The sequence below is a fragment of the Aythya fuligula genome, chromosome 2 (genome assembly GCF_009819795.1).
Source record: "Aythya fuligula isolate bAytFul2 chromosome 2, bAytFul2.pri, whole genome shotgun sequence".
Taxonomy (NCBI): domain Eukaryota; kingdom Metazoa; phylum Chordata; class Aves; order Anseriformes; family Anatidae; genus Aythya; species Aythya fuligula.
Window position 1 is genome coordinate 122993579 of NC_045560.1, and position 27536 is coordinate 123021114.

The window sequence follows — 27536 nt, forward strand, 5'->3', positions numbered from 1 at the left end:
GCGGCAGGCCGGGAGGGCTGGAGCCGCGGAGAGGGATGGAGAGAACCCCCCCACACCCCCACCCGGGACCCCGGCCCCGCCGCCCCTCTGCCCGCCCGGGGCGCCGAGGTCCCGGGGCCGGTCCCGGGGCAGGAGCCGGCGGCGGAGGTGGATGGATGGGACAAATCAGAGAGGGCACTCGAGCATAGATTTTTTTTTTTTTTAATTATTATTAGCAGTATTATGATTATTCTGAGCCAGGAAACGAACAAACTTGAAATGTAAACTTATTATTTAAGCGACTCGCAGAAACAAAGAGACTGGACCACTGCTATGGAAGACTTTGTATTTTTTATCGTCTCTAAACTTTGATCCTGTGAAAATGCGCAAAGTTTTGGTGAGAGTGATTTAAAAAAAAAAATTGAGAGAGTTAAAAGAAAAAAAAAACGGCAAAAAAATAACCGATCCGAACCCCTCCTCCGTGTGGCCGAAAGTATCGCATTTTTCAAAGAAATATTTACGTGCACCTTGTTTCTTTCCACTTCGCAATGATGTATAAACAAGACATGATATTTATTTGTTATTCTTTAACTGACCCTCCCACGCCAACAGTATTTCTCATGTGTTAAGGTCACGGGTCTTCTGTGCGGTTACTTTAAAATGCTTCTAAAATTCTGTTTATGGATTAACTTAAACTGTGTGCCAAGTGTTTTAAAACGTTTATTTGCCAACGCCGTATAGCCAGAAATGTTGATGTATCCGAGCTGCTTAGGTTTATGAAAGGTCATCTGGATTTTAAGTTGCATCATCCCTGTATTTCAATTGAGCTTTAATAAATTGCTTCAGTCCAAAAATTACAGGAAAGGTGTATTCTTAATTGCTCAACCCACTGATTTTTGAGAGGGTATCCTTTGCATTATAACAGGCATTATAACAGGTAATAGCTATTTACTTTTACATGGCATCAGAGCAATAGCTGCTACAAGAACATTTGCCAAGCCAATGTTTTCCCAGGCGCTGGGTGGTTTTCAAAGGTATAATTTAAACCGCTTTTAACGTGGATGTAAATTATTCTGACTGTGGATGATTATTTAAGTTGAAATACTTTAAAGTACTTTAGGCTTATTTACAGAACGCGTGGAATTCTTACCTTTTCTTTTTCTTGGGGGCGGGGTGGGAGGGTGGGGTAATTTTTTTCTTTTTTTTTTTTTTTTAATCTTTTTTTTTTTTTTGAAGATAAATGAGAGATGAAGAGCAAGAAGTAGCTATTTACCCAAAGTGAGCCTTCAGTTTGAGTTTGCATGGCTGGGTGGCTGTCTCTCTGCCATTTGTAAATCAAGATTTTTGTTTGCTTTGGTTCGTTTTTTTTTATTCCAAAACGAGTCCTGCTATTTTCCACTACTTGCAGATAATACAAATTCGGACTGTCAGGTTGGATGGCGAAATAGGAGCCATGATGGATCTGTTGGCAGGTCACGGATGTGTAAAGAGTGATATATATTAAATAGGTCAATCAGATTATGACAGCAATGTACGATCGTTTGTATGTGTATTTATGTCGGAAAGAATCTTTATTAAAATATTTTGAACAAACGCTTGTATTATGCTGTGCTCTGTTAAGGATACACCTCCAGATTTAAGGGGGGGGCGGTGGTGTCGCTCCTTTCCTTTGCCTTGCCCCCCCCCATTTTCCCCCCTCCCCTCTCCCAGCCCTTGGGATGGGGCCGAGGAGCTCCCTCTTCTCCCTCACCGGGCCCCTACAGGGGGGTCGGGGGGTGACAGCGCCTTAGTCCCCCCTGATACCCCGAGGTGAGCCGTCCCCCTATCCCTTTCCACCTCCTCCTTGCCCCCCCCCCCCCCCAAATTTTGGGGCCGGCACAGCCGCCTCTCCGTCGGGCCCCCTCCTTCCTTCCCTTCCGGCCGGCGCCCGGTGTCCGCGGTGCCTCCGCTCCCATCGGCAGCCCTGCACGCGGGGGAAGGGGATAAATATTTTCCGCTCCACTTGCCATCAAAAAAGATTAATCAGAACCTGTAACTTTTCAGGAAACATAACTGTAAAGTGCCACGGAGCTGTGGGAAGGCAGCCCAGAGAGGGTGGGCAGATCAGCCCCCAGGCGCAAGGAGAAGCGTCTCTCAGCATTTACTAGACAAAGGCTGGGTGCGTCTAATTATGATTATTAAAACAATTTCCATGACGATGTCTAATATTATGTTAATTTGAAAACAACTGTGTATGAAAACTGTCGACTATAATACCTAAATTCATTTAATGAAACACATCGTTAAGGCAATTAAACCTCCTGGATGTGATTAAGGAACATAATTACGACACTGTTCTGCGCCATAATTGGGTGTCTTTAATCAAGGGGTAAAGTGATCAGCAACACAGCCATTAGTTTGTATTGTTCTGTCTCTGCTGTCCATCATTCTGATTAGGAATTAACCACCGCCACCAGCTTGGCGTGGTGCGTGCCTCTGTGTGTGCGGGTGCGTGTGTGTGTGTGTGTTCGTGCATTTAACATCGCAGGACGCATTTGCTGCAAGATTTACTGCTTAATACCTCTCCTTTCCGAGCAGCCTTCCCGGAGCCGTCCCCTCGAAGGCTCTGGCTCTTGGCTGCCCATGGGACAGGGGTGACACCGGGGGAGGCGAGACAGAGGCCAGCCCTCGCTGAAACTCTTGCAGATGCCGGCACCGGGCTGGGGGGCTCCCGGGGGGGCTGCAGGGACCGTCCCCTTCCTCCCGGCTCTGTCTGGCTTAACCTCGTTGCTCCTTCTTCTCCGGGGCGATGTCGCCCAGGTGTCTTTCTCCCTGTGCCTCCCGTGCGAAGGATGCTCAGGGAGGAAGGAAGCGCCCCGCACTCGCTCTGCACTCCCTGCCATCCCGGCTGCTACTTTAAAGCTCTCGCTTTGCCTCCTGCTCGCTTTCCTGGGAGAGAGCAGGGGGCTCCGTGCGGGCTGGGGGCGCTGCCACTGCCGGCACCTCGCTGCTGTCACCCCTGGGGAGCGAGGAGAGGGCGCGGGGCCAGTCCCGGGGCAGGTCCCGTCGGGCAGGGGGAGGAGAGAGGCTCCCCCGCCCCTCTTCTCCCCCGATCTATCAGTAAGCCTAAGAGGGACGTGTCCCCCCTGGAAAGGGAAGCTTCCTCACCTGCAGCAGCCCCGGCCCTGCTCCAAACGCCCCCTCGGACCCGCTCCCTTCCCCCGGCCCCGAGCCTGAAATCGTCCCAGCATGAGTGACATTGGCTTTCCTAATGTAATGACTTATGAAAGATATAATCATGTGTTAAATTGAATCCTCCGCTTAACTGTTAATGGTGTGCTCTGGGCACATTTACGTATTAGATGCTATGGTAACTAATTACCACTAGAAGAAGGGATAATACACTTTCCAGACTTTGACAAATAATTATGAGTGTTCACATCCCTGCTAGCAGCAGTTGCAGCGGATCTGCTGGAATGAGTAAGTGAATAAATGAATGGGTAAGTGAACTTGTGTGCATGGAGGGGACTAGATAATGAATAGTGGTCAAGTGAGTTTTCTTATTAAAACCTTTAATGAAAATGTGATTTAGGGTAGAAGGGGGGGAAAAAAAGCGCGACGCTGCCTCTAAACGTAATTAAATCGCGTAATATAAACATCAGAAACATAAATAAGTTTGCTTTTAATTAAAACGCAGCAGTCAAAGTAAATTATCCACGTGCTCGGAAACTTTACAGCAATTAACACTCGGGTTTTGGTGGCAGAGGGGGGACGTCGGAGGGGTTTGTGGGGGTGTAAAATAAACGAGCCCGGGCTCGGCGGCTCCCTGCAGCATCCTTTGTCACTTGGGTGCCAACAGGCCGAGGGGAGAGAGAACTTGCCGTCGGACAGGACAAAACTTTGGGCAAGTGACACTCCGGCCCCCCAGGATGTCCCAGCCGTCGGAAGGACCAGCAGCTGTCTGAGCAAAGAGCTACAGCCGGCCCCTGTCCCCTAGGTCCCCCGGCAGCTCCGTGTCACCGAGCCTCCCCCAGCGGGGTTTGCTCCCTTCCCCTGGGCTCTGGAAGGGTTAAATCCTCCCCCCCCCCCCCTCGAGTCCCGAGTCACCCTTCTCCTCTCAAGCCGGTTCCGAGACGTGTAATAAAACACGAAGCGAATTTATGGGCTGTTTCAAGCACTTCAGTGCTGTGTTTTTAAATTCATATATGCGCGTGTAAGAACTATGAGCTGTGAATAATTTGAAATGCTATAGGAAAATGATGCGTTTTAGATCAAACGTAACCGTTTGCTTCCATAATTGTCTCGGATGAAAATAAAGAGAAAGATGCATCTCGAACAGAGACAAAGCTGAAAACCTAATGACAGCCATAAACTGCTAGACAGCCATAAATTAACGTCTTCATCAAACGCTGAAGGGATCAGCGCTTATCTAAATCAACAATTATTTCTTCCGAGAAGTTGCAGAACAGATTGCCCCTCTAATACTAGTTTGAAATCCCTCTAATTGAGGATTAGGGGCAAACAATCGCCTTACCGGAGTAAACCCCCTCTCTCCACCGGCTGAAGCCCTCCAAACTCACCTAACCCCCGGCAGGGCTCACTCCCGGGGGTGGGGGTCCTGTCCCCTCACCCCCTTCCTCGGAGCTTTGGGTTTGCTCCTAGGAGGAGCCCCCCGGCTTCCCACCTGCAGCGATGCTCAGCCGAGGTTCCCCTCGCCGCCGACTTGGGAAAGCGCCGCCGGGGAGATGTCTTTCCTCCTCGGGAGGCGGCTGGAAGAGACGGCGAGGAGCCAGACGAGTCATTGGCTCGCAAGGCGAGGAAAAGGCTTGCTGCCTGCGGGAGGTTGGCGACTTTGGAGGAGAGGGGTGGCTGCTGCAGGAGTTCGCCGGCAAAAGTCATAGCAAAGAGTTCACTTTCTGCCGTTTGCAGCCGCCGTAGCCAGACCCTAGACTTGTGTTCAACTTTGCTGTGCTCAGAGGTGCTGTTTTTTTTTGGGGAAAAATACAAACCAGCACATACATCCGCGTCGAAATCAGTTTAACTGAACATCCTGCAAGGCTCCGAGCAGGAACAGCTGAAGCTTAGACTTCTTTTGACTCCTTATTTTGGTGTAAATAGTTTTGGAGACAAGAGTATTTCTGCAATTACAAATGAGGTATTCAGGCAACCTCATACTTGAGATCCCAGGGAAGCCTGCTGCATAGCAAGGGTTACACAGACACAGTGATGCTTTATACGAGGGTAAAGATCCCACTACATTTTAATCCTTTGCTTTCAAATGAAATGGGTATTTTAGGTATTTTTTACATGGTTCTTTGCATGCAGCAACAATTTCTTCATACTCATTAGCATTTATAAACACAGAATTTAACTTAAAGATCACCATACTTTCACAGGTGTAGTTTGAAACGGTGTTTTTATAATTATATCAGTTTTCTGATATGCTGTGTCTATCAGGACATGACTGGCCATGACACACAGGCACGTTTAAGTAATGGGCAGGAATATAGTTCACTTTCTATGGTCTGACAGTTAAAATAACTTTATTCATATGCATTAAGCATGTGTCTTGCATAAACTGATGTCTCAATTTTAAAATATAATGCAATATAAGTAACATCAAAAAGTATTAAGTGTCAAAACAAAGATTGAATAAAAAACAATATTTGAAGCTATTGTTACTCCTCCACAAAGCTCCCTTTCAGACCATGAAGGAAAGCTCACTCTGAAGGATGCCCTTCAAGAAACCTCAAACAATGCCACTTTTTCTTTACAAATGTCAGTAACTTTTAAAATAATATGGAGTTAATGCAATCACAAAGTTATAAGCACATTTATCAAATACAAAAAAATGCTGCAGGTCTATCTTCTCTACAACGTTTCTTCAACAATCCTCACAGACATTCCCGACTAACATTTCTGCATGAAGGACTGAAGAAAAGTGATCTCTTTAGGATACAAGCTTCATATTAAACAGCTACTGGCAGAATTCGGTAGCTACAGTGATGCTTAGAAAAGCTAAGTTGTACTTTGCTCATGCAGTGCTGGGTTTTGAAGCAATTTTCCATCATTTCCCCTTTTAAAATGAATGATCTAAATTTACACAAGGTAGTACATCTGGTGCTACCCAGAGGTTTGCAAAAGGAAAAACCTAGGAACTGTATTTGGGTACCAATCTTTATACTGGGAATGCAAATCTTTATATTAATTCTGAATAATATCTAAGAATGTCAGAAGTACCACCTTTCTTCCTCACCTGGTAATAACTGGCTTCAGTTTCATGAGGGTAAAGCAGACTTGATCATTTCCTAATCATTTCCTAAATTCCAAGGAGTTGCTCCATGCCAGTGCTGAAGTTCTTTTTTTTTTTTTTTTTCCCTTTTCCTAAAGAAACATATATATTTTTTTCAAGATCAAGCAACAGAAAAATGCTGTATGCTGACTGAATCATTTAAAAAGGAAACCAATAGTTGTGAATCTGTGAGAAAAGTGTAAATGTAAGGTGGAAAAAATTACCACAGACAGTCATTCAATACTAAAATAGATATATTCATTTTTATTGTATCCTTGAAATACAAAATTCACTTAAGGTGTTAGATTACTAAAATAATGAAGTTTCAATTTTCTCGCTCAGAAATTCACAATATTCACCTTATTCGATCTGAGAGCCTTAATGATGGATATTAACTATTAAAATAGAACCTAACCATTGTTCATCTATATACAAAATGTCAGTTTGCACAATTAAGAGCAATTCACAATCTTTTGAATGTCAGAAAGTTCAATAATGATGAAATAAAAGATCATTTATAATTCTACAAGTGAAATTCACAGACCAGCAATTACTCATAAAAATAGCAATGCCAAAACCAGTCACATGCAACGGGCTTAAAACCGTAAGCTGAAGAACAACTCTTAAATGGTTTCATATTAGTACATTAGGACATATTGACAGAGATGTGGAAGTCAAATTTGCAAACAGGTACACATGGACCAGTGTGGCCTTTGGAGAAATATAGCAGTTTAGTAAGTTTATGACAGGTTACAGCAATATTCAGTGGCAACATGAAAATGGCAACAAACTGTAAATTAAAATGACAATAGTAAAAAAAAAATCACATTTTAGTATTCACATTAGGTCATGATAAATTCACTTTTCTTCTCACACACTACACAGGGCCACGCTGACTTAGAAAACCTATTTTATATCAGAAAAAATATATATATCTTTTCTTAACAGCAGAAGATAGTATCAGTATAGCCATAGGAGGTGACAGCTTACAGTAGAGGCCAGTACAGACCAGCTCTATGACTTTTAAAACTGAGCAGTAGGCACACCATTTCACTCCAGGATGAACAGAGGGAAGCCAGGGCCCCCAGTAGCCCTCCCGACTGGTCCTGTGCCTGTGGGGTTACCTGGGGAAGGCGAGCAGGTGCTGCTGGGGCTGTTGGGCAGCCCCCTTCTGCAGTGGAAAGGAGGGATAAGGCAACAAAAGGTCCCACCATCTCCCTCCACCCCCCCCTAACTGAACACTTGCCAACAGCACTATGGTGTCCAAGTGACCAACACTAAGAGCTCCTGGGTCTGTGGCAAAGGACATGATCAAAAACCATTTTGCTCCTCATGTCGTGAAGAAAACGTGCAAAGCTGGCCCTCTACCACAGGCATAATGTTGCGGCCAGCTTGGCTCCAGCTGCGGCCTTGAGGCATGCTGCAGGCTCACCCAGGAATACCATGGGTTTTCACTCCCTGCTCTGTGGAGACCAGGCTGTTCTTGGTCAGACCAGCTGCTGACTCAGTGTCACTAAGTCACCTGCTTAGTTGCAGAGTATTTGGGAGAGAACCAACCAGGCCTAACATTCCTCTTTCCTGCTTTAACACTCATGACTTTGAAGAGGGCGTGAAGCTTACCTCAACTGCAGATGGAGTACACAAATGTATGCAGGCCTTAAAGATGCAGAAGTCACCTACCAGGAGCATGGGTCTACCAGGGACACAGTTCCAGGGCAAGCTGGGCAGGCTTTGCTTTGTCTTAAGGTTGATCCTTTTGGTTCCTGAGCTAAAAGAGCAACTGACCTTATCTCAGCAAAATAGAGGCCTCCTGTGTGGTGCGAGGTGTGGTCTCCAACCCCCATGCAAAGCCTCTGAGCACCTTCATGGAGCCTTCCTTTGGCTCCTGGGAAAGGCTCTTTTTTATTTTTTTGAAGAAGGAAGTAAGGCCTACAGATTTAATTTTCTAGTTTGGAGACAATCTAGATCTTCTTTTAATTTCATAACTGATACTGTACAAACTGATCAGCAATTAATCTGAAATTACTAATGATTTGCATGTACTTTTGGCACAGCGCTATTATGTCCTACTAAATTATGCAGCAGCCTGTGATATTCTCATTCAAAATCCTAAAAATAGAACACAATTATAAAAAAAAATCTTATGTTTAAAACAAATACCTACTGTTATTTTCGCAGTTGCTTCAGGTTTGTTTCAAAGTTGGATGCCAAAGAAAGATTTATCATAACTGTGGCATGAGACATTTTACAGCTTACACTTAAGCAATAATGTAATATAGTCAACAGTATAATGATATCAGCATTTCCTCTCTCAATAAAACAGGCTCTAATGTCCAAACTGGATTGTGAGCTATGGCTGAGTACAGAATAGCTCCTACCAAGTAAGTACAGCAGTAAGTAACTCGAGTACAGGAATCTCTCCATAAAATCAAATTTTATTCTGTGGCACAAAGTAATAATCAGGTTTTGCTGTTGATTAAATGTTGAAGCAAAGTTAAGGCATTTAATCAACCGCAAAGCCCAGTTAATATAAGTGTACTCTAACACTGTAGATGCTATTGATATTATATGTGAAGAGAAAATGTTCATCCAATATATCTCACAAAAACACAATTTTCTCCTCAGAGGATTTGGAATGTGGCTGTGCCAGTTTTTGAAAGACTTTCTCCTAATGCTTATTTAGGGTATGTGCTTTACATGAGTAACTAAACAGTCTCCTACACAAATAACAATAAATAATTCTAAACCTTAGTATGTATGTAGCAGTTTCCATCCATAGGCTATCAAGTGCTTAGGAGACAAGTAAAATTTCTGATTTTGGAAGACACGGAAGATTGAGGAACAGCAGATTGCAGCTTAGTATTCCCAAAATGACCTAGTGGCTCTGATGCTCCACTGGGAAAAGACAAGAGACAAGTCAAGCTGAAGTTTTCAGAGCAATGTGTCTTTTGCACAAAGTAGAGTGTCAGGTGCTTTTTTTTTCAGCATCAAACCTCTGACAGCACCAGAGGAGGACACCCCAAAAACACAGAAATGCAGGCAATGAAATACTGGAAAAAAAAAAAACAAAAAAAAAACAAACAAAAAAAAACATTTTTAGTGATTTGCTTAGCAATCACTGAGAAATTTCTATAATGCTGCTGGGTACTCCAGTTCCAGGTGAGACAGCAGTTCATTCATCATCTGTAGGGCAAATTCGAACTCATGTCCAGACAGGGGTCACACCTCTGTGGTTGGTTAGCTATTTAGAGAAATGCAGATCCTGGCACAGAATAGATTAAGGGTTGGCTGCCCAAAATAACCTCTTGCGGTGATTACTCATCTTTCTTCCACTCTAAGTTCTATGAATGATGACGGGACACTTGAGCGTATCAGGGGAAGTCTTTTTCATGTATAACGTTATTTGTCAGCTGGCAGTGTGGGCAGAACTTATGCTGGCACATCGCAAACTGAGATTTTTTGGGGAACACAAAGCAAGGCCCACAGACATGGCTATTCTCCCATCACAATTACTATCTCGTCAAACTGAGACAGCCATGAGAATCCTCCTCCGTCTCCAAAGTGGTGGCTAGGAAGAGAGACAGGGTCTACAAATCTTAGATCCTGTGCACCATGCACCAGGAATCATGTCACCCAGTGAAGCCCATATGCAGCCAACCTCTGTGGCTGTCTGAGGTCTTCACTTACTCAAGTTTTGGGCCCAAAGAGCCTGTTTTCCATCTTGTAGAGAAGCAGTTCTGTTTCCAAACAGGGGTTGCACTACTCTGCCTGTGTATTTCTTAGGCACATTAAAACACTATTAAAAAGTAGTTTTAGATACCATTCTTCTCCTTGAAGTCCTCTCACTATTTTGCCTTTCTGGAGCAACTAATAAACACAAGAAATGGTGAAAATAAACACAGATACATGCCACTAGTAAAACAGTAAGACAAACAGAAGATAATTTTTGAGATGATAGAATCATTTCAAACAAGCTCATATATTTTCTACCTGAAGAGTATACTGTTTTTGTTTGTTTGTTTGCTTTTGGCTCAAAGGCAAAATAGATAATGTAGGCTTGATCCAAGGCCTACTAAAATCAACAGAACCTCTACTATGATATTAATCATCTGCAGAAAAAATCATAGACTTTAATTTCTTTGTATTGCACAAAAACAGAGCGTTCACCCTTGCTTCGTACCACTCATACCACTCACATTCATACCACTCAAGTCAGAGATGTGTTTCCTATAAGGCATTCTTGTGAATTCTTTCCCCCTACCCCCCATCCAACTCATATAGCTTTCATTACATCTCCCAAGTAAGGACTAAGACACTCAGGATCACAAAGGGAAGAGAGTAAATAAAAAGAACAAATAGAACAATTATCTCTAAACAACCTTTCACCTTCTAGAATTAACTTCCCCATTTGTTGCTACTGTTCTACAAGCAGATGTAGTGATGCCTCCAGATGGTGGGTATGTGGGACCTCCCCATCTAACAAGGGGGAACCTCATGACACAGCTATGGTAGGAGGCCTTTTGGTTCTACCAGCATGCTTGCAGTGTATCTGGATTGCCAGGTTTCCGAGGAGTCTGAGGAATTCCCAATGTATGTCTGTTGAGCCCATTTCCCAAATAATGGCCTGGATTCAACTTGATGTCATCCTCCCTCTAAAACCTACTTGACTTATGGCCAAGAGTATAGGGATCCTTCTCATAGGGACTATTTACCCAGCCAAATGCTTGTCATCTCACCTCACTACTCACAACTTGGGCAGGGTTGCTTGTTCCCATGTCCGACATCTACCTCTAGCCTAAGGGCTTTGCTCCTCAGAAAAAAAAGTAAGGAGGAGGTGAAAGCAGATAGGGTAAAAGCAAACATTCCCAAGAATACAAAGTTGAGTGAGGAAACAGAGCTAACACTGAGATTAGTAGAAGACATATAGGCAGCCGCTCACTTTTTTAGGGACCTTAGCTTGTAACGGAAGGCAATATCAACGTCTGGCAGAAGGATACCAAGGCCCATACGACTGTTATCAAGTCTGACAGCTTTGCTTTCCACTAGTTCTACATCGAAATGAGCCAAAAGTAAGAAAAGAAACATCTTCATCTCATTCATCGCAAGGAACCTCCCTGGACACATGCTGATCCCAGAGCCAAAAGGCATTAGGAAATACTTCAGTTTTCTTCCTGCCTTGAAGAACGTGGTTTTCTTCTTGCCATTCTCTATGTAACGATCAAACTTATACTCCTGAAAATAAAAGAGAAAGAGAGTGAGATATCTAATGAAACAGTTATATGAGGTGCTTTGTTTGCATGTCAGTGGTACTTCTTAAACTCAGAAACCAGGATCAAGAGGAAGACAAGGAGTAGACAGCTTCTCCTTTTTAGTTGGTTGCCCCAAGTTTCATTAGCTCACGTTACCGCCCCTGTAAAGAATACTGATGAAATCCACTTATTTAGCTGCGTTACATCAAGTTCCTTCAACTTCCATGTCTCATCCACTGAGTGTCTGGCCTGTATTGATTGTAATTAGATTTTGACCGCTTTGTAGCAGAGACAATGAACCTTAGTGGAAGGACAATTTTCTTGTAAAGCATCATATGTGCTTGGTGTGGTACATACATCACGAATAAGGATAATCTGTCAAATTGTGCAAATGCCTATGAATAAATCAATGCATTGCACTGATCTTGTTCTTGCAAGATCAGAGCAAAATCCATCCTTCTTTTGCACCCAGTGGTGCAGATTATTCGAAAAGCAGACCTGATACTTTGCAGTCAATTTTCCCTTCAGCTGGAGATGGTTGCTGCTTAATTTCCCACATCTGACCTTCACATGGTTTGCTCCAGAAGCTATGTGCAAAGCAGGACAACTGCCAATGACTGACCATTGTAACGAGTGTACTTTCAGGTAAGGCTTGAGGCTGGGCTTGTAACTTACATTCCATAAACTGAACATCTTTCTGACTACTTCCCAGCAGCAGGATCACTGCTTAGAGATAATTCATGTTTTTGAATGAAGGAGATCTGGCATCCTCACTCAGTCAACGGCAAATTAACCACTTACAAAATCCTCCTGCATGCTTTGAATAAAAATGACAGACACTTCTTGCTTATGGTCACTCATTAGCATTTGTCCTGCTTTGCATACATCTGCTATAGCAGCAGCCATTTGGAGCTGGCTGGGAACAAGTCAGTCAGACAGAAACCACCTCAACTGATTAAAAAAAAAACAACACCACACCACAAAACAACATAATGATAAAACGCACTGATACTGATCTACCCATTAGGTTAAAGGCTCTGGAAACAACACACTGTATGTCTGGTTGTTGAGAAAAACAGTGGCAGGGGATTTGGGGTATGAGAAAGGGGAGAAGGAGAATGTGCACTGGAGGGGATATAACTTGGGGTGCTGAAGACCTGTTTCTCTACATGGCAAGAATGTTAAAAACCATTATATGTTCTTTTTTTTTTTTTTTTTTTTTTTCACTGAGAAATAATTATTTTCAGTCTCATTGAATACCCCAACCAAAAGGAAGTGTTTTGAAGAACAGTAACAAATCAGTCTACAACTTCCTCGTAAGGGGGTGTCAAGAGGCAGGAGACCTTTTCTCCATTAACACCAGTGACAGGACCCGTGGGAACGGGGTTAAGCTGAGGCAAGGGAAATTTAGGCTTGACATCAGGAGGGGGTTCTTCACAGAGAGGGTGGTTGCACACTGGAACAGGCTCCCCAGGGAAGTGGTCACTGCACCGAGCCTGTCTGAATTTAAGAAGAGATTGGACTGTGCACTTAGTCACATGGTCTGAACTTTTGGGTAGACCTGTGCGGTGTCAAGAGTTGGACTTGATGATCCTTAAGGGTCCCTTCCAACTCAGGATATTCTATGATTCTATGAAATGAAAGACCAGAATACCCTCCTCTTCCTTAAAACAGATTCACTTCCTGAAATGTAAAACCTGTTGATCAAAAAAAAGCACTGCCAAATATGAACTGTGACAGTTTAAAAAGCAAAACAAAAGAAAACAAAACAAAAAAACCACTAAACCAAATCACTTAATTGGAATATATCTACAAGGTGAACTCCTCGTGTCTGGAGATGTGAGGAACTATGGTGTTGCATACATATATACATACTGGAACAAACCAAATGCCAAGAGCCATCTGAAAGCTGTAGTTCATTTTACCAAAAATAAATAAATAAATAAATAAATAATTGTTGTCTAGGGAATTGGAAAAATCAGAAAACACATGTGAGACAGCAAACTCATGCTTGTGTTGTTGAATCCCCTAGGTTCGGATAGATTTTTTGAGCCAGCAAACTAGCTTTTAAGGGAAGACTTATTTTTGACAGCGCAGGAGCTTTCAGCCATGCATGAGGCTTGCTTGGATGGGAGAGGCTGGATCATGGTGAGGAAAGGGTGAAGAAACTGGAGATGAAGTTTTGTGTGGATGGCCTGTTCAGAGTATTATGAAAACTGAGGAATCTCCTGTGACTGGTGTAAGTCTCTCTCTGTCACATCTTGTATTTAGCTCTTGTATTTAGCTTTGTTTGGGAAGCCACCATCCATGTTGGGTTTCCTGCAGGATTTCCTCATATTTCATTCTATGGGATTTGCAGAGTTCAATTACTGAGCTCTGTAACTTAGCTGTGTTATGATTCAGAGGTTCACTTACCCACTTCATAAAAATTGACTCATTTATTTAGGCTCTAAGTGAAGAAGGAGGTCAACAATATATGCTCACACTTATACAATATGGTGCCAAAGCAGAAGATAGCTTGAACTTAAATTTATGTATCCAGGAGAAAAGCATTGCTACAAAATTATCTCGTCAAGCTGCCTGTTTTCCCAGGAAAGTTTTCCCTAAATACATGACAAGCTCAAGACTGCACCTTTCAAAAAATTCATTCTCCATCTCTATCTGATCTTCAGTAGTTATTGTTGAAAGCACACTGCATATTTTAAGAACCAAACAGAACAGTGATTTCCCCACTTTTCGAGAGGGCCCATGTGCTGAAATCAATGTACTGCAAAGTGTGGATTGCTCATTCACTATCAAAAAGATGAAATATATGAACTAAAGCTGTACTGTGAAAGCTGAGCAGAGCTGATACCAAGCAGATATATTCAAGCAATAGAAATATGGTAATGTATTCTGACAATTATTGAATAAGGGAGGGGCTCAGCTACCGCTCTGATGCTTTGGTCTAGGACCTAAACAAACAGATGGACTTTTGACAAATCAATAATGTTCTCCAAAATAAAGTGTTAAGAATAAAATGAGAAAAAAGCTTATTTGCTAGTTGTGGCTTATAAGGATAAAAATATTAATTAACTATTTGCCAGTATATGATTTTTTTAAAACACTGATTTTCTTAGCAGCCTTTGTCTTTATTTTTGGGTGGGTACAGACTGCTGGGCTCTACTGGATGTCACTTCCATTTTCGTGGCCTTTGTATTCATACCTGTAACTATACCCTACTTCTGCTAACTCCAACACACTCCACACCTCCTCTCACTGCCTCTGGCGGAGCTCCTGCACAGCGAAAAGCTGTCCTGCACAAACAAGGCACCTGAACATCACCCTTCTTCTGCAACCCCACATGCACATCTTTATCCCCAAGTTCCCAAAAGGAAAAGCTTCAAGGAGCACTGTCTCCAACATGGGGTTTCTACAAACATTTAAAGACATCCTATGTCTCCCAAAGCTGAACTGCGGTCTGAAACGCATCTTTGGCTCAAATATCAAGGCTGGAAATGAGCATGACACGGAGAGAGCTGTTTGCCTAGGAAAAGGGGGATGAGGAATGATTCAGGTGTAACTCCTACCTCTCTGGATAAGGAGGCATTTAATGGCCTCAGCGTATATACAGCTTCACCTCCTATGTGGTACCCTGGACAACAACCTGGTGGAATAACCTACTGGAGACTAGGACTATTCAATTTGCATGCAGGTGGTGAACTTCTGAAGCCGTATTAAGGCTGAGGCAGGGTGGATTAATTTCGAGTCTTTGATATTCATTAACTCGAGCGTCAGAGAAAAATACAAGGAGATGACACAATTACCCTCGGAGCTTCATTGTGGAGCAACAGCTTTGCAGTTTCAAGTTCACAACACTATACTAATTGATCAAGAAGGGGTGAATCCCTATGAAGAGAGGTGAAAAAGCATAAGGCTCAAGTAAGACTGCTATTATAGGGCTTCAGAGAGTCAATGATGCTTTGGGGGCACTTAGCTAAATGGCCCACATTATTTGCTATTTAAACCACCTTCTATTATTCAGCCCTCCTTGGGTATCAAATGATCCACTGCCAAACAAAACCCACATTTAGCCTAAAGTTTATGGTAGTCAATGTGCAATTGTCAATTCCTTTGAAAGCAGTAGCAGTCAGTCTCATCACCATATTTCTCTCTTCAGGCCATGAATCCTTTGACCTATAGGGCCCTCGAAAATACATCTGAAAGTCGGAAGATTTGTTCCACAAGAAGGAACAGCAGGAAAAAAAAGAAAAAGAAAAAGAAAAAAACCTATCACAAAAGGCCAGGCTGCTGCAATGTGCCTGAAGTAGGAAGAGTAACACCAGCGGAGTGTTTACCTTAGGATCTTCATAGACCTCGGGGTCCATGTGCAAAATCTGAGGGTAAAGGGCTATCCAGTCTCCTTTCCTCAGACTGACTTCCTGATCCCCTTCAAGCTTGAGGACAAAATCCTCCTGGCTGATGCGAATGTTCATGGAAGACGAGCACATCCGTAAACTCTCGTTTAAGGCGCTTTCTGCGATTAAACAAAAACAGAGGGGGGGAAGCGTCAGAAATATGGGAGATGACTGCAAGTTATACATGGCTGCAGCTGCTGCATCTCGACAGGTTTAGTAGGGCAGGCTGAAGGAAAAAAAAAGGAAAAAGAAAAAAAAACAACAAACCACAAAGAAAACAAAACATAAACCAGACACCACGAGGAGGTACTAAACAGTCCCGCAGGGCGGGGGGCCGCTGCTCTGAGCACTGCGATGTGATTCTCGCTGATAGTTCTGGGAAATCGTGTCGGCTGGAGGCAGCCCTGGATTTTGGGTGGAAAGTCATTATTCAGGCATCACGTTGAAAACAACGCAATCAGAAAACATGAATGCTTTATGCATTTACATATATTTCGGAGGTTGCAAGTAAATACCAGTGAAAGCATCCACGGAGCTATTCGGCTTGCCTTTCAAAAGCTGGTGGATGTAGCGTCAGGGCTACACGTTAGAAAAAACATTTCACTTGTTAATTCCGCAGTCAGGCTGAGGATTTTTAAATTTATTTTGTTTTCAATGAGCTACGTTGCCAAACGATAATGTCTATTATGGTCCAAGTGAATGAAAACAATTCATTATTTGCCTGGTAGATTTAAGAGAGAAAGACACTTTTAATTGCAAAGAGAAAACAAAATGTAGTCCTTTCAGTACTAGGGGAAGCATGATTTTTTCTCCACCATCACGTCCTGGAAGGCTCCAGAAGCTGAATGTCCTTGCTTTCCCAGTGGCCTTCACCTTTTGCTCCTAGCACGACAGATTTTATGGCTAATTTCCGGCAATTTATCCTGGCAGTTTGAGGAGGAATTCCTTTGGGAATAATATGCATAATTTGCATAAATCATTCTGATAGCATGTATATCAGCATGTAGCTCCTGTCTAGGGCTGCATCTCTCACTTTGTAATCAAAACTGACTATTTTTCCACCAGCGTGTATGGGTGCTGTTATATGTGGCCTGATTCCTTCTAATCGCCAGTGTGAAAAACAGCCTAAAATCAGGTTTCATTTTCACATAATAATCCATTTGTGCCTGTATTTATGTTTTGTGATACCAAATAAGCCTGCTCTAAGTGTTCACCGAAGCACTGTAACTGCTGCACCCAAAAGGTTGGTTTATTAGAGACAGTAGCTACCCAGTGTAGATGCATCTGAAAAAAATAATAACAACCGCTCTTTCACAAAAAATTAAATCTGGTGCAGCATGCATAGCAAATAAAGTGGCCCTGGATGCTTTCTTGCAGGAGGTTTTTCCTTAAGCATGCATTTGTCTAAAGAAATGAGGCTGCGGTCAGCTCTGTGTGGCCAGTGCCGTGATTCAATGTGACGTACAGTGAGTCTGTGCATATTCTTTTGGACTGCCTTCGTTACTATAATCAGGCAGAGTCAAATCGGCTTGTTGGTGACGAAGCCAGAGAAGAACCCCGGTTCCAGAATATGGCCTCTACTGCGGATAGCCACAAGGCACCTGACACGATAGATTTCAACTGGCAGCGCTCTGGCAACAAAACTTTGCGCGGTACAAAGGGAGGGTCCAGCCTCTGCTCCCAGACTGCCCCCAGCCTCCAAAAAAACAAAGCCCCTAACTCCGGCTTGGGAACGGTGGCGATGTACATGCAGCACCGTTCACCCAAGAAATCAAATCGGGTGCGGGCTGGGGAGAGCAAGAAAGGAAAAATAATTACTAAAACGCCGCTGCACAGTAGCGGGTGTGCGTTTAGCTGGACGAGTGACGCGGTCACATCCTATTGGGGGCCATCCTCCCGGGGAGCGCGGCATTCGGTGCCCGCTGCCGGATCGCAGCTGACAATTGGGCAGCGTATCTTATGCAGAAGTTAATCACAATAATGGAGCACAAAGTGTGGCTTAGCGGTCAGATCGTAAATGACAAATCTGCTTTACCTTCCAGTACCAGCTATGTGTGGAAGGCAAGCTTGGCTCTAGCTCTGAGCGATCATGCCGATAATCATTAGATGACAAAAGTAATGAGTCACATTATGATCAACAAAGGAGGATGGAGCTTATATGGGTTTGCAGGCTAACATTAAAAAAATAGACAGTCAGCCTTCCCCAAATGCCCAGGCTATACGTTGGGAGGAATGACAACTGCACAATAACGCCGCAGCCTTTGCTTGCAGTTGTCATAGTTCAGCAGACACCAGCCATTGCTGCTGACAGACCAGCTGGGTAGCTTGGGAGGCCTTCCATTCTGCACCATGAGGTACAGTAAATTATCCAGCACGGTAGAGCAACATCTGTTTCTGTGCTTGTGCCGAACAAACAAGGCAATTTAAAGCATACCAAGGGATAACCAAGCAGCAAATGAACATGACCCTCATTTTTTCCCCCTTCTTACACACACGAGATGCTAAACTTCGCTGTACAAGCGCCACATAAAGAAGCCAGGCTGTTGTTTGATAAGGTGTTGTCAGAGAGATTTTACATATTTTCTAGAGAGAGAGAGAGAGAGAAATATCTCATAGTATTGTTATTCTTAGAATCCTCCCACTTCTCTCTTCATTTCTCTTATACTAAAGCTAGCACTCAGCCTCCAATTCATTCTAGATTTTTTTAAAAAAACTGTTTCAATATACTTATAAATATTCAGTCTTTAAACCCTAATTTGCTATACTTAGTTCACATGCCTTCAAGCATTTGTCTTCCAATTTCCACTGAATAAATGCGTACTAATGAGAAATAGAGCAAGCTGCTGAGGCAAAGCTGGGTGACTTGAGCCTGGCCTGCCACCAGCTTGTGATAGGCAGGCAAATTGAGTTAAAATGAAAAGTCTTGTCAGCTGAAATACAACATGGTAGCCAAACAGCAAGCTGTCAATCATCCAGCCAAAACAAGGGACTGCAGGTAATAAAAGGTCATTGTGAATCATAAGTGCATTTGGCTTTCATAAGCAAGTTAATTTTAATTAAACATGATCTCGATCTGTAAATGTTTTATAAAACTTATTGTGCATAATGGATTGTTAATTTTGCACTAGCAGATAGCAGGTAATAGGGTACCACCATTATTAGAGTGTATTGTAGGAAAATAGCTATCGGTATGCAAATATTTGGAGGGGTCACTTACATGCACCGAGGTGTGCCAACAGAAATGACAATTGGAAACAAGTACATTTGCAACTTAGGAAGAACTACATGGTACTGCCCAGCCCATTCCAGGAAAATATATTCATGTATCTCAATCCAACCAGCAATTTTAACACTTAATGCTTGTGTTACGATTACATACTCTGCATTATCTGTTTTTGGATTCATAACCCTTTCGTATAGACGAAACAAATTTTCAAGCTGTGCTCTTTTTGCAGGAAATATCTGGGATTCAGCAATGACCTGGGGCAAGAATACTTCACCAGATAAATGAATGGACTAATATTAAACAAACGAACTGACTAAACATGCCTAGCATTACACATGCACCAAGTGTATTTCTGCGCTACCCTTTGCATTTCCAGTATAACCATAAAAGCTGACAGACCGTTCTCATGTATCGTTTACCGTATTAGAGCTCCATTGTGACTCATAATGACTAATAATGTATGTTACTCTGTAAGCGCACACAAGTATGCGTGTTTTGGTTGCTGGAAAAGTCTTAACTAAACGATACAAAGTGTGCTGCCCCAGAAATGCCATAAGAAAAAATAATCAGGGCCACAATTTGTGACAAGAGCTGGTTTTGCTGTGGGTTGAAAGACTTTTTTTTTTTTTTTTTTTTTTAATTCACATACCTGTATTTTGAATTTAGAAGTAAATCAGGACATGTCATTCCCTAGACCCAAGGAATATGGCCAGAACAACAACATTGCCTCTGAGACAGGCTTTTTAGCAATTCCTGCTTGCTCTCCATAGCATGATGAATCCAAAAAAAGGCTCTTGTTACAGCAGGCCAAAAAGAGGACGGGGAATCAGAGCACTTAAAACAGGAGAAGGAGATGACAAGGTGATAAATACACAAGAATCCCACCTGTCTGCCTTACTCGGGAGCAGGGACAGGAATTCCTGGCTTTCTGTGCTCTGCGTTGGTATGGGGGAGAAGGAGGAAGGAAGAAAAGCTCCTTCTCAGATGCCGTGGTCAGAAAGCTGTAAGTGCAAAGGCAGGGCTGGCCCACAGCGTGCTTTTCCCCACACAGCTGCCAGAGCAGACAGGGAATTTTTGGTGCACAAGCCATGAAAATTTGGACCTTTGTCCTTCCTATACATTTACTAAGAAAACATCTCCTTTCATTCTCCACTGAAGCATGAATTTAATTCTCTTATAGTACAGTTTTTTTCTTTCTATATTATTATTTTATGGGACAGTATCCAGCCCTTTATGACTTAAGTGCCAGAAGAATTGAAATCCAGCTTCTGTTCATACCACATTACTTTTAACGCGATTATAAAATTTAACAGAAGTGTTACAAGACTACTACAAAGTAGGATGTGGCACTTTCCTCTCAACATGTAAATCAAATGTTACCAAGGTGCTTGACAATTTGTAGGAGCCGTGGGGGGATGACACAGTTGATGTTGTAAAGTGTTCACTCCATTTTGCACCAGCTGGTTTTAGTGAGGTACATGCTTTATTTTCCTTATTCTTGCACTTCTGGGGTGCTTGTATTTTTCCCTTGCCATTCCCATCTCTGTCTCCAAATAGAAAATAAATTCTCTCTTGATCTTGATGCTTGGCAACTTTCCTTTTCTATTATTTGTTGGTGGATGCTAACTCTGATGTGAAGCAATTTTACTTGTGTTCTTTAAAGTATATAAATTGCTTAGAATGTCATGTTATCTTGACATCAAAAGCCTGCTCCATCACTTGGAGATAAATCTGCACCAAAACAGCTGTGCCTCCAGATGAAACCGACTTACTAGACCCATGGTATATATGGTTAACACTAATGCTTTAATACAAAGTAGCTGAATCAAACTCAATTTTATATTTGTGCTGTGAGAGACAACTCAAATTGGACCACAGGTTCTTGAAGCATGCCATACGAGATGGTCCTGGAGAATGGCAGCCCTCACTTAGATGCACCCCAGGAACAGTGACTCTGCTCTGATACAGCTTCCTTTTAGAGCAGACCATCAGGTCAGGCCACCAGCTATCAAACCCCAGAGACATGAGCTCAGCTTTAACAGGGGATTGGAATCAATATCTAAAGTGAAAGTAATATCGATCCTTTATGCTTTTTTTTACAGCTGTTGTCTATTCTGATACTACTATCTACAGAGATTTTCAGATGCTTCAAGGCTAGGTTCCTCCTTGCTCTATGTACCTATGAATGTTTCCCTCTCTCCTCCCTTGGGCTAATTTCAGCAATAATCTTGAAGTGCCTGTGCACTTGCTGTGCTTGTGCACTGGCAAGTGAAATGAAGCCATCAGCTGATGCCCTGAAGGCCCATCCAGCTCCGGAATACAACTTCTAATGGTGGCCTCCCTCTGAACCACTGGTCTCGAACTGGAAGACCTGGATCTCCCTTACAACACTCTGTTTTGAATCAAGGTACTTCTTTCAATATTGGAAACGCCATTTCTCATCTGTAAAGCTCTTATGTTTAGTTCGGAGGCACAGCTATGCTGAAGCCTGCTTCAGAAGTCTTTTTGTTGTGTTAAAAAGAGAAAAAGAAAGAAACCGCTTGTGAAAAAAATTACATTTGCAGTTTAAATACATTATCCTACTTTAATTTCAGGAAAGGGTCTTTCTTGGCAGTACCATACCAAAGTATTTGAAATGCATTAACACTTCGGCAGATGCTCAGAATCAAACAACTTAATAGGCATCAACTTTTTTCAAATAATTGCAAAGCTTCGATTTAGCCTTTTGCATACCTTGCATAGCTAATTACCTAGGCTTTAATGTTTACATGCAATGAGAGTATCTACAGCTATAAACTACATAATTTATAATTGATGTAAATGGGTGTTATTATGTCAATTAGGCAGCTGTGTCCTCCACCTTCTCAGTAAACAGAAATGAGTGATAAACCGAGTTTGCAGGGAGAGACCCTCTTCCGTTTCTAACAGATAAAAATAAATTACCCAGGTAGACCAGGTTGTCCAATTGTTCTCTGGTGAGGTGGATGTTATACGTGGGCCCTCTCTTCTGACCTGTTGACTGCAGCAAATGGTCAATCTCGTCACGCACCGCTGCAAGAGCTTCTGGGTGCCGCAGCAGATAATACATGGCCCAGAATGTAGCTGGAATCGTGTTTCCCACAGAGGCCCACAGGAAGGCAAAATGATGTGCTGGGAGAAAATAAGTGAAAAGGAAGATTAATAGCGTTTATTACACTGATTAGATTTGCAGTGTGCTAATTAAAAGATGTTAGGACACAGACCCAGCCAAGGATCAGTGAATGCTAATGAGGACCAATAGGCTTCTGAAGTCTAATTTTCTGCTTAATGAGAATAGTTTGAAATGTAATGTCGGGGGGGTGGGGGGAATAAGGGGAGTAAATGCAGCTCAGTTATAATCTTTCTCATTATCACCATTAAGTATCTTGTTTTACCACCTCAGCACAAAAAAAAAAAAAAAAATCAATTATCATAGAGGGTTGTTTCAGAGTAAAACATTTTATCATTAGCCAATTAGAAAGAACATAAAAAAATTTCAAGGTCGCCATTTTGCCTTTTTATTTCAAAGGTCTATAGTAAATTATTTTATTTTAGACAAGCAATCATTCATAAGTTTCCTACCTGCTTTGTCATAATCTCCAAGCAGCTCATATTTCTCAAATATATCTTGTCTGGCTTGGACCACTTTTGACCCTCCCAGCCATTTTGTCATGTTCTGAAGTAAAAAATGATGTATAAGCTCCTTTCGAACCTTCTTGGTAGCTCCTAGCAACTCAATTGGTATGTTTGCAGCTAAATAGGGAAAGCTGGCATCAAACTTGATAAATTTGTCTCTGATTTCACTAATAACTTTGTGGCCATCTGCAGCAGGAACTCTTCCATATAGTGTTACAAAACTGGCTTCAAACATTACAGAGCAGCAGAATTTGTACATTTTTTCTGTTTCCCAATCTGTTGCTTGCGAGCATTTCCATTCAAATATATCCTGGAGATTTTTCATCATGTGGTCAGAAATTATGTCCAAAGGCTTGCCTTGTAGATACTGGTAGATTCTGTGCAGGTTTTCCTTGAGATCGGGGAATTTTGCTTTCGACAATGCTGGGTAGTCAAAAGTCTTGGAAGCCATCTTATTAGCAAATTCATGGAACTCAAGTTGCTTGCTATTTCGGATGACGTAAACATATTGAAATGGGTCCATGATAAAGGTAATATATCTGCCTGAATAGAAGAGAAAAAAAAATAGAGACACATGGGGTTTTATAATCTTGTGACGCTTTCAGAAGTAGTAAACGAAAATAAGCACCACCAATGTCTGGAAAAAGAGCACAAAGAAAATTCCCAAACCAAAATCCTGTGAAGAGATCTGCAAAGCAAAAAAGGAAGATAAATTGTATTTTGCTTCAGAAAAAAAAGAATACTTTTTTTTTTTTTTGTCAGGATGAAGATTTCACAAGTGTATACTCTCACAGCACTTCTAAAATCAGCATGAAGCCTTCAATGTAGACTGATGTACTGGTTTTGGCAACAGTAGGGTGTGACCTGTAACTGTGGCACTCTGGAATAAGTAATTTACTACACTGTTATAATTCATGAAATACAAGGAATCATAGCAACATTTTAAAAATGCTTTTTTTTTTTTTTTTTTTAATAGCAGAAAGGGAGAAACACATTTCACCTGAATGGAAGAAGTGGATGAGGGGGGCTGGAGTAGAAAATGTGTTACCTAGGCAGCTTTTCTTCAAGGAGATGACACCAAGACTCAAAATCTGCTGGTTACAGCTTTAATTGCACACTGCCAAACCCCAATATTTAAAGCCCCACCTGTTTCATATTTATTTATTTATTTTCCTCTGAAGTTTTGTCTAATTTTTTGTTAAGAATTTGTTTAGTACCAGTAAAATGACCACAACAGGATCTGATTTTGAAGCCCTAGCTTACAATGAAGGAGGCTCTCATTCTTAAAATGGTTGCCATTTTGGGGCACAAACTGTCCTGGCATTATAAGACATTGTATCAGAGTGCACAGACAACTTTCCATCTTACTGAGGTACTAAGGAGAGACTACAGCTGGACCTCCAGTTGTACTAAGGTACAGAATTGTAGCTTTTGACATCTTTTTGAAGTTGTCTATGCCAGAAAAAAAAATTGGAAAATTTCCCCCAAGCATAAAGTCAACTAATAAAGAAGAATATTTTGGTGAACTGTCATGAATCAAAATGCTAATACTCCCAAAGCCCAATTAAATCTTAACTCTTTATGGATGATTCCCTTGTTAAGTCTAAAGTTAGAGCTCCTGATTCTTAGCTTGTAGGACAGGTGCATTAGGGAAAAAAGTACCCATTAAAATGTACACATTCTCTGTGAAATAGAGATAAACCTCCTAGCCATAAACCCAGAAAATATCAAAGCTTACCACACTTATAGTCTAATTCTGTCTCACTAAAGGGACAGATCTCCTTTGATTTTAATGGGAACACTACATGCTTAACTGAGGACCAAATTTGGCTCGGTGACAGATGTCCTGAGATAAAGTAGTCACTACCACTAAAAATGTCAACAAGTATCCATGGTTACCATATAGTGATATTTGAATTATCATAGTTATTCCGCATCCTGACTTGTATATACACACACGGCTCTGTGGTAAGGACGGGTGTGTTCTGGACTTTCTTTGCATGTAATTTTCATCCTGTTTATGTCCACTGCAATCCCAGTGAAAACAGCAAGGAAAGACAAGGATAAATTGAGAATTTGACCCCCATTTTTGTCAACAGTGTGAGGGTTTTTGAGGCACTTGTAGAGTTTGCCGGCTTGACAAAAGGATCTTAAATTCTCAGTCCTCTTCCCTGATCATTTCTCCCTTCCCAAACTGCACAGGAATTTTTAGCCCCAACCTCTGCGGGATCTCCCCATGTCTTTGTTCAGCTTTAGAGCTGCTCTCTTTGCACTCCTCTTGCTCCAGCTTTCACGCACTTGCATGCTCTTATTGAGGCCACCATCTTTGTGATCAAAGCTTGGAAAGAATGCCCATTGGAGTGATTTTTAATAAATAAACTTGGAGTGTTATTAACCCTAAAGATGAAAGCTGGCTTCCTAACTTTGCATTTACAGGGTAAACAATTTAAGTTAAGATTTTTAATTAATATTAATTTAAACCATCTGTCCACCATCTGCTTATTTCTGATGCAAAATATGAGTTTCTTTGTGATCTTTAATCAGACACTTAGCAAACGCACATCAATTCTTATCATTTTTAAGTAAGAAAAGATTTTCAGCAAATGGGTTTTCAGACAAACAAACTATTTTAGCAGTAATTTTAAATCAAAACTCTCTCAAAAGCAGCACACTTTGGATGAGAAAATCTCTAACAAACAGAACATCACGAATCCTGATTTTTATTATTCTCATCAGGTTCCTGGTAGAAAAAAAAGTAAGTATGTACCAAAATACTCATTTTGTAGAATTCAGTTCAGGCTCCAGACCATTCCCTTGCAAGTCAACAATATGTATAAATACATGAAAAAAAATACTTTTGTTACTGTATTTATTAAATGTCTCTAGCCAGGAAAGTGGAGCCCCTGAATAACAAAGGCAGCTTGTCTATGTACCTCAGAGAGGATCTAATTTTAGATCTCTTCATTAGAAAATGATTAAAATCTAAAGACTAAAATCTGCAGTTAGAAAGTTATTGCTGTAAGATTGGTTACAGGAGCCTTAGCAATTACAGTCATTCTTGCACACGGTTGCAGCCACACAGGTTAACACAGTGCTTGCCTTCCATCCAGCAACAGACTCAAAATTAGAAAGTCATGCCCCAACATCTCCCTTACCCTAAGCACCCTTCAAGATCTGAAGAGCAAACATCCAAACCCTAACAAATGTTCTGACCTCAAGGTATGACTTTAAAGTTTTGAGTGTCAATATTGCAATTCATTTTTCTTTTCAAATAATTTCATTGTCGCTGTTGAAGTCTCTTCCCACTTATTGTCCCTGGTGGTGTTTGATACCAACAAATGGAAACCTTTCCTCAAGTTTCCACTTACTATACAGTATTTTAAAATGCATTCCCTCTCACCCCTCCCATGCCTTTCCATTGCAGCTAATGCCAAGAATTACCTCTTGTAGTAGTCTTTTCTAAAACGGTACCAAAATATTGATTCTTGTGAGTTTCCATCAGAGTATTGGCAAAGGTAAATGTCAGATCAACCAAAAGTGGAGGAATGCCACATGCTTTCCAAATCAGGAAGCTTTAACTATTTGATGCATTTATACAGAAACCACTGAAAGCACAACGCCTTTCCTTGTTAGAATGCAAAAAAATACCTTTAACACACACACACATAAAAACAAAACAAAACAAAAAACCCAGGTCATACAGAAATGTCACACTCCAAATCTCAGTAGTTTGGCTTTTTTATTTAGTACAATAGAAACAAGTCAAAATAATAAACGTATACTTGTTTCTCTAAAAAGCCCTCTAAGCTTTTTTTTTTTTTTAATATGGATTCAGAGAATTTATATTCCTTGTCCAATCCTTCAGTTTGCATTACAACCGTGCTGCAAATAGCTTGGTTATCTCCTTGTAGTTTACACAGTCTCCTAGAAAAATAAGATTGATGTGGAAAATATGAAAATTGTCAACTTTGGTAAATCTAAGCACAGAAGCCAGTATTTGTATGATAGTTAAGAAATTACTCTAATAATGCATTCTGGAGCTTTTTAATGCTAATGATGAAAGACAAGCATTTCATATGACATATAATGATGGATGTTATTTCAGTAATGCTTGCAGCATACTTCAGCTTTGTAAGGGGTTCATGGAAATTACCTTTTGCCTAAGACAGAAAAATGTGGTATTTTACTGTAGGTGTGTCATGATTTAAAAGAAAAGAATGACTTATTAGCAGAATTATAAAAGGCCAAATGTGCTTAGCAAAAACACTGGAAGACAGATTACTTTATCAAAATCTGAATTAGTCTCATTGACAGTGTTGCAATGCTCAGTATCATTCCTAATAATGTATCATCAAACGGAGACAAAGTTTAATCCCAAGAAACTGTGAGAAAACTGCTTCAAGTTCTTTATGTTCTTACCTAGCTGTCTGCCTACCCGGCTGATCCTTAGCAAGCAGAAAGCTTGGGCTGGGACATATTGTCATCTAAAAACAACAGACTCAGTATCTCTCTCTTTCTCTCTTCCCTTCCTTCTTCTTTTCTTTTCTCTCTCTCTCTCTTTCTTTTCTGAAGACTATCGCATTTACGTAATCGTCCTCTTATTAGGAAGATTCTGCTGAACTGCTGACAATGATGTACAGTAGTGCTTCGCCGGTATGACGTTTGGGGAAAACGATTCTGCTGCACCACCACACAAAACCAATTAGAGAACTATTTTCTGCGACAGGTCAGGAATTTACATTGTTTCTCATAGAAAGATG

General features: G+C 41.5%; 1 protein-coding gene across 2 annotated transcripts in view; it reads right to left on the reverse strand.

Moving 5' to 3' along the window:
* Nucleotides 1–9377: 9377 nt before the first annotated feature.
* LOC116486476 (cytochrome P450 7B1) overlaps nt 9378–27536 on the reverse strand; it is a 120248-nt gene continuing 102089 nt past the window's right edge. The window contains exons 3-6 of one of the 2 annotated variants that reach the window (XM_032182744.1): nt 22723–23319; nt 22066–22272; nt 15837–16015; nt 9378–11482 (exon numbers count right to left, since the gene is read on the reverse strand). In XM_032182744.1, the coding sequence (XP_032038635.1) occupies nt 11186–11482; nt 15837–16015; nt 22066–22272; nt 22723–23319 (1280 nt within the window). In that variant the 3' untranslated portion in view covers nt 9378–11185. The remainder of the gene's footprint in view (nt 11483–15836; nt 16016–22065; nt 22273–22722; nt 23320–27536) is intronic. The other variant, XM_032182745.1, reaches the window with a different exon arrangement.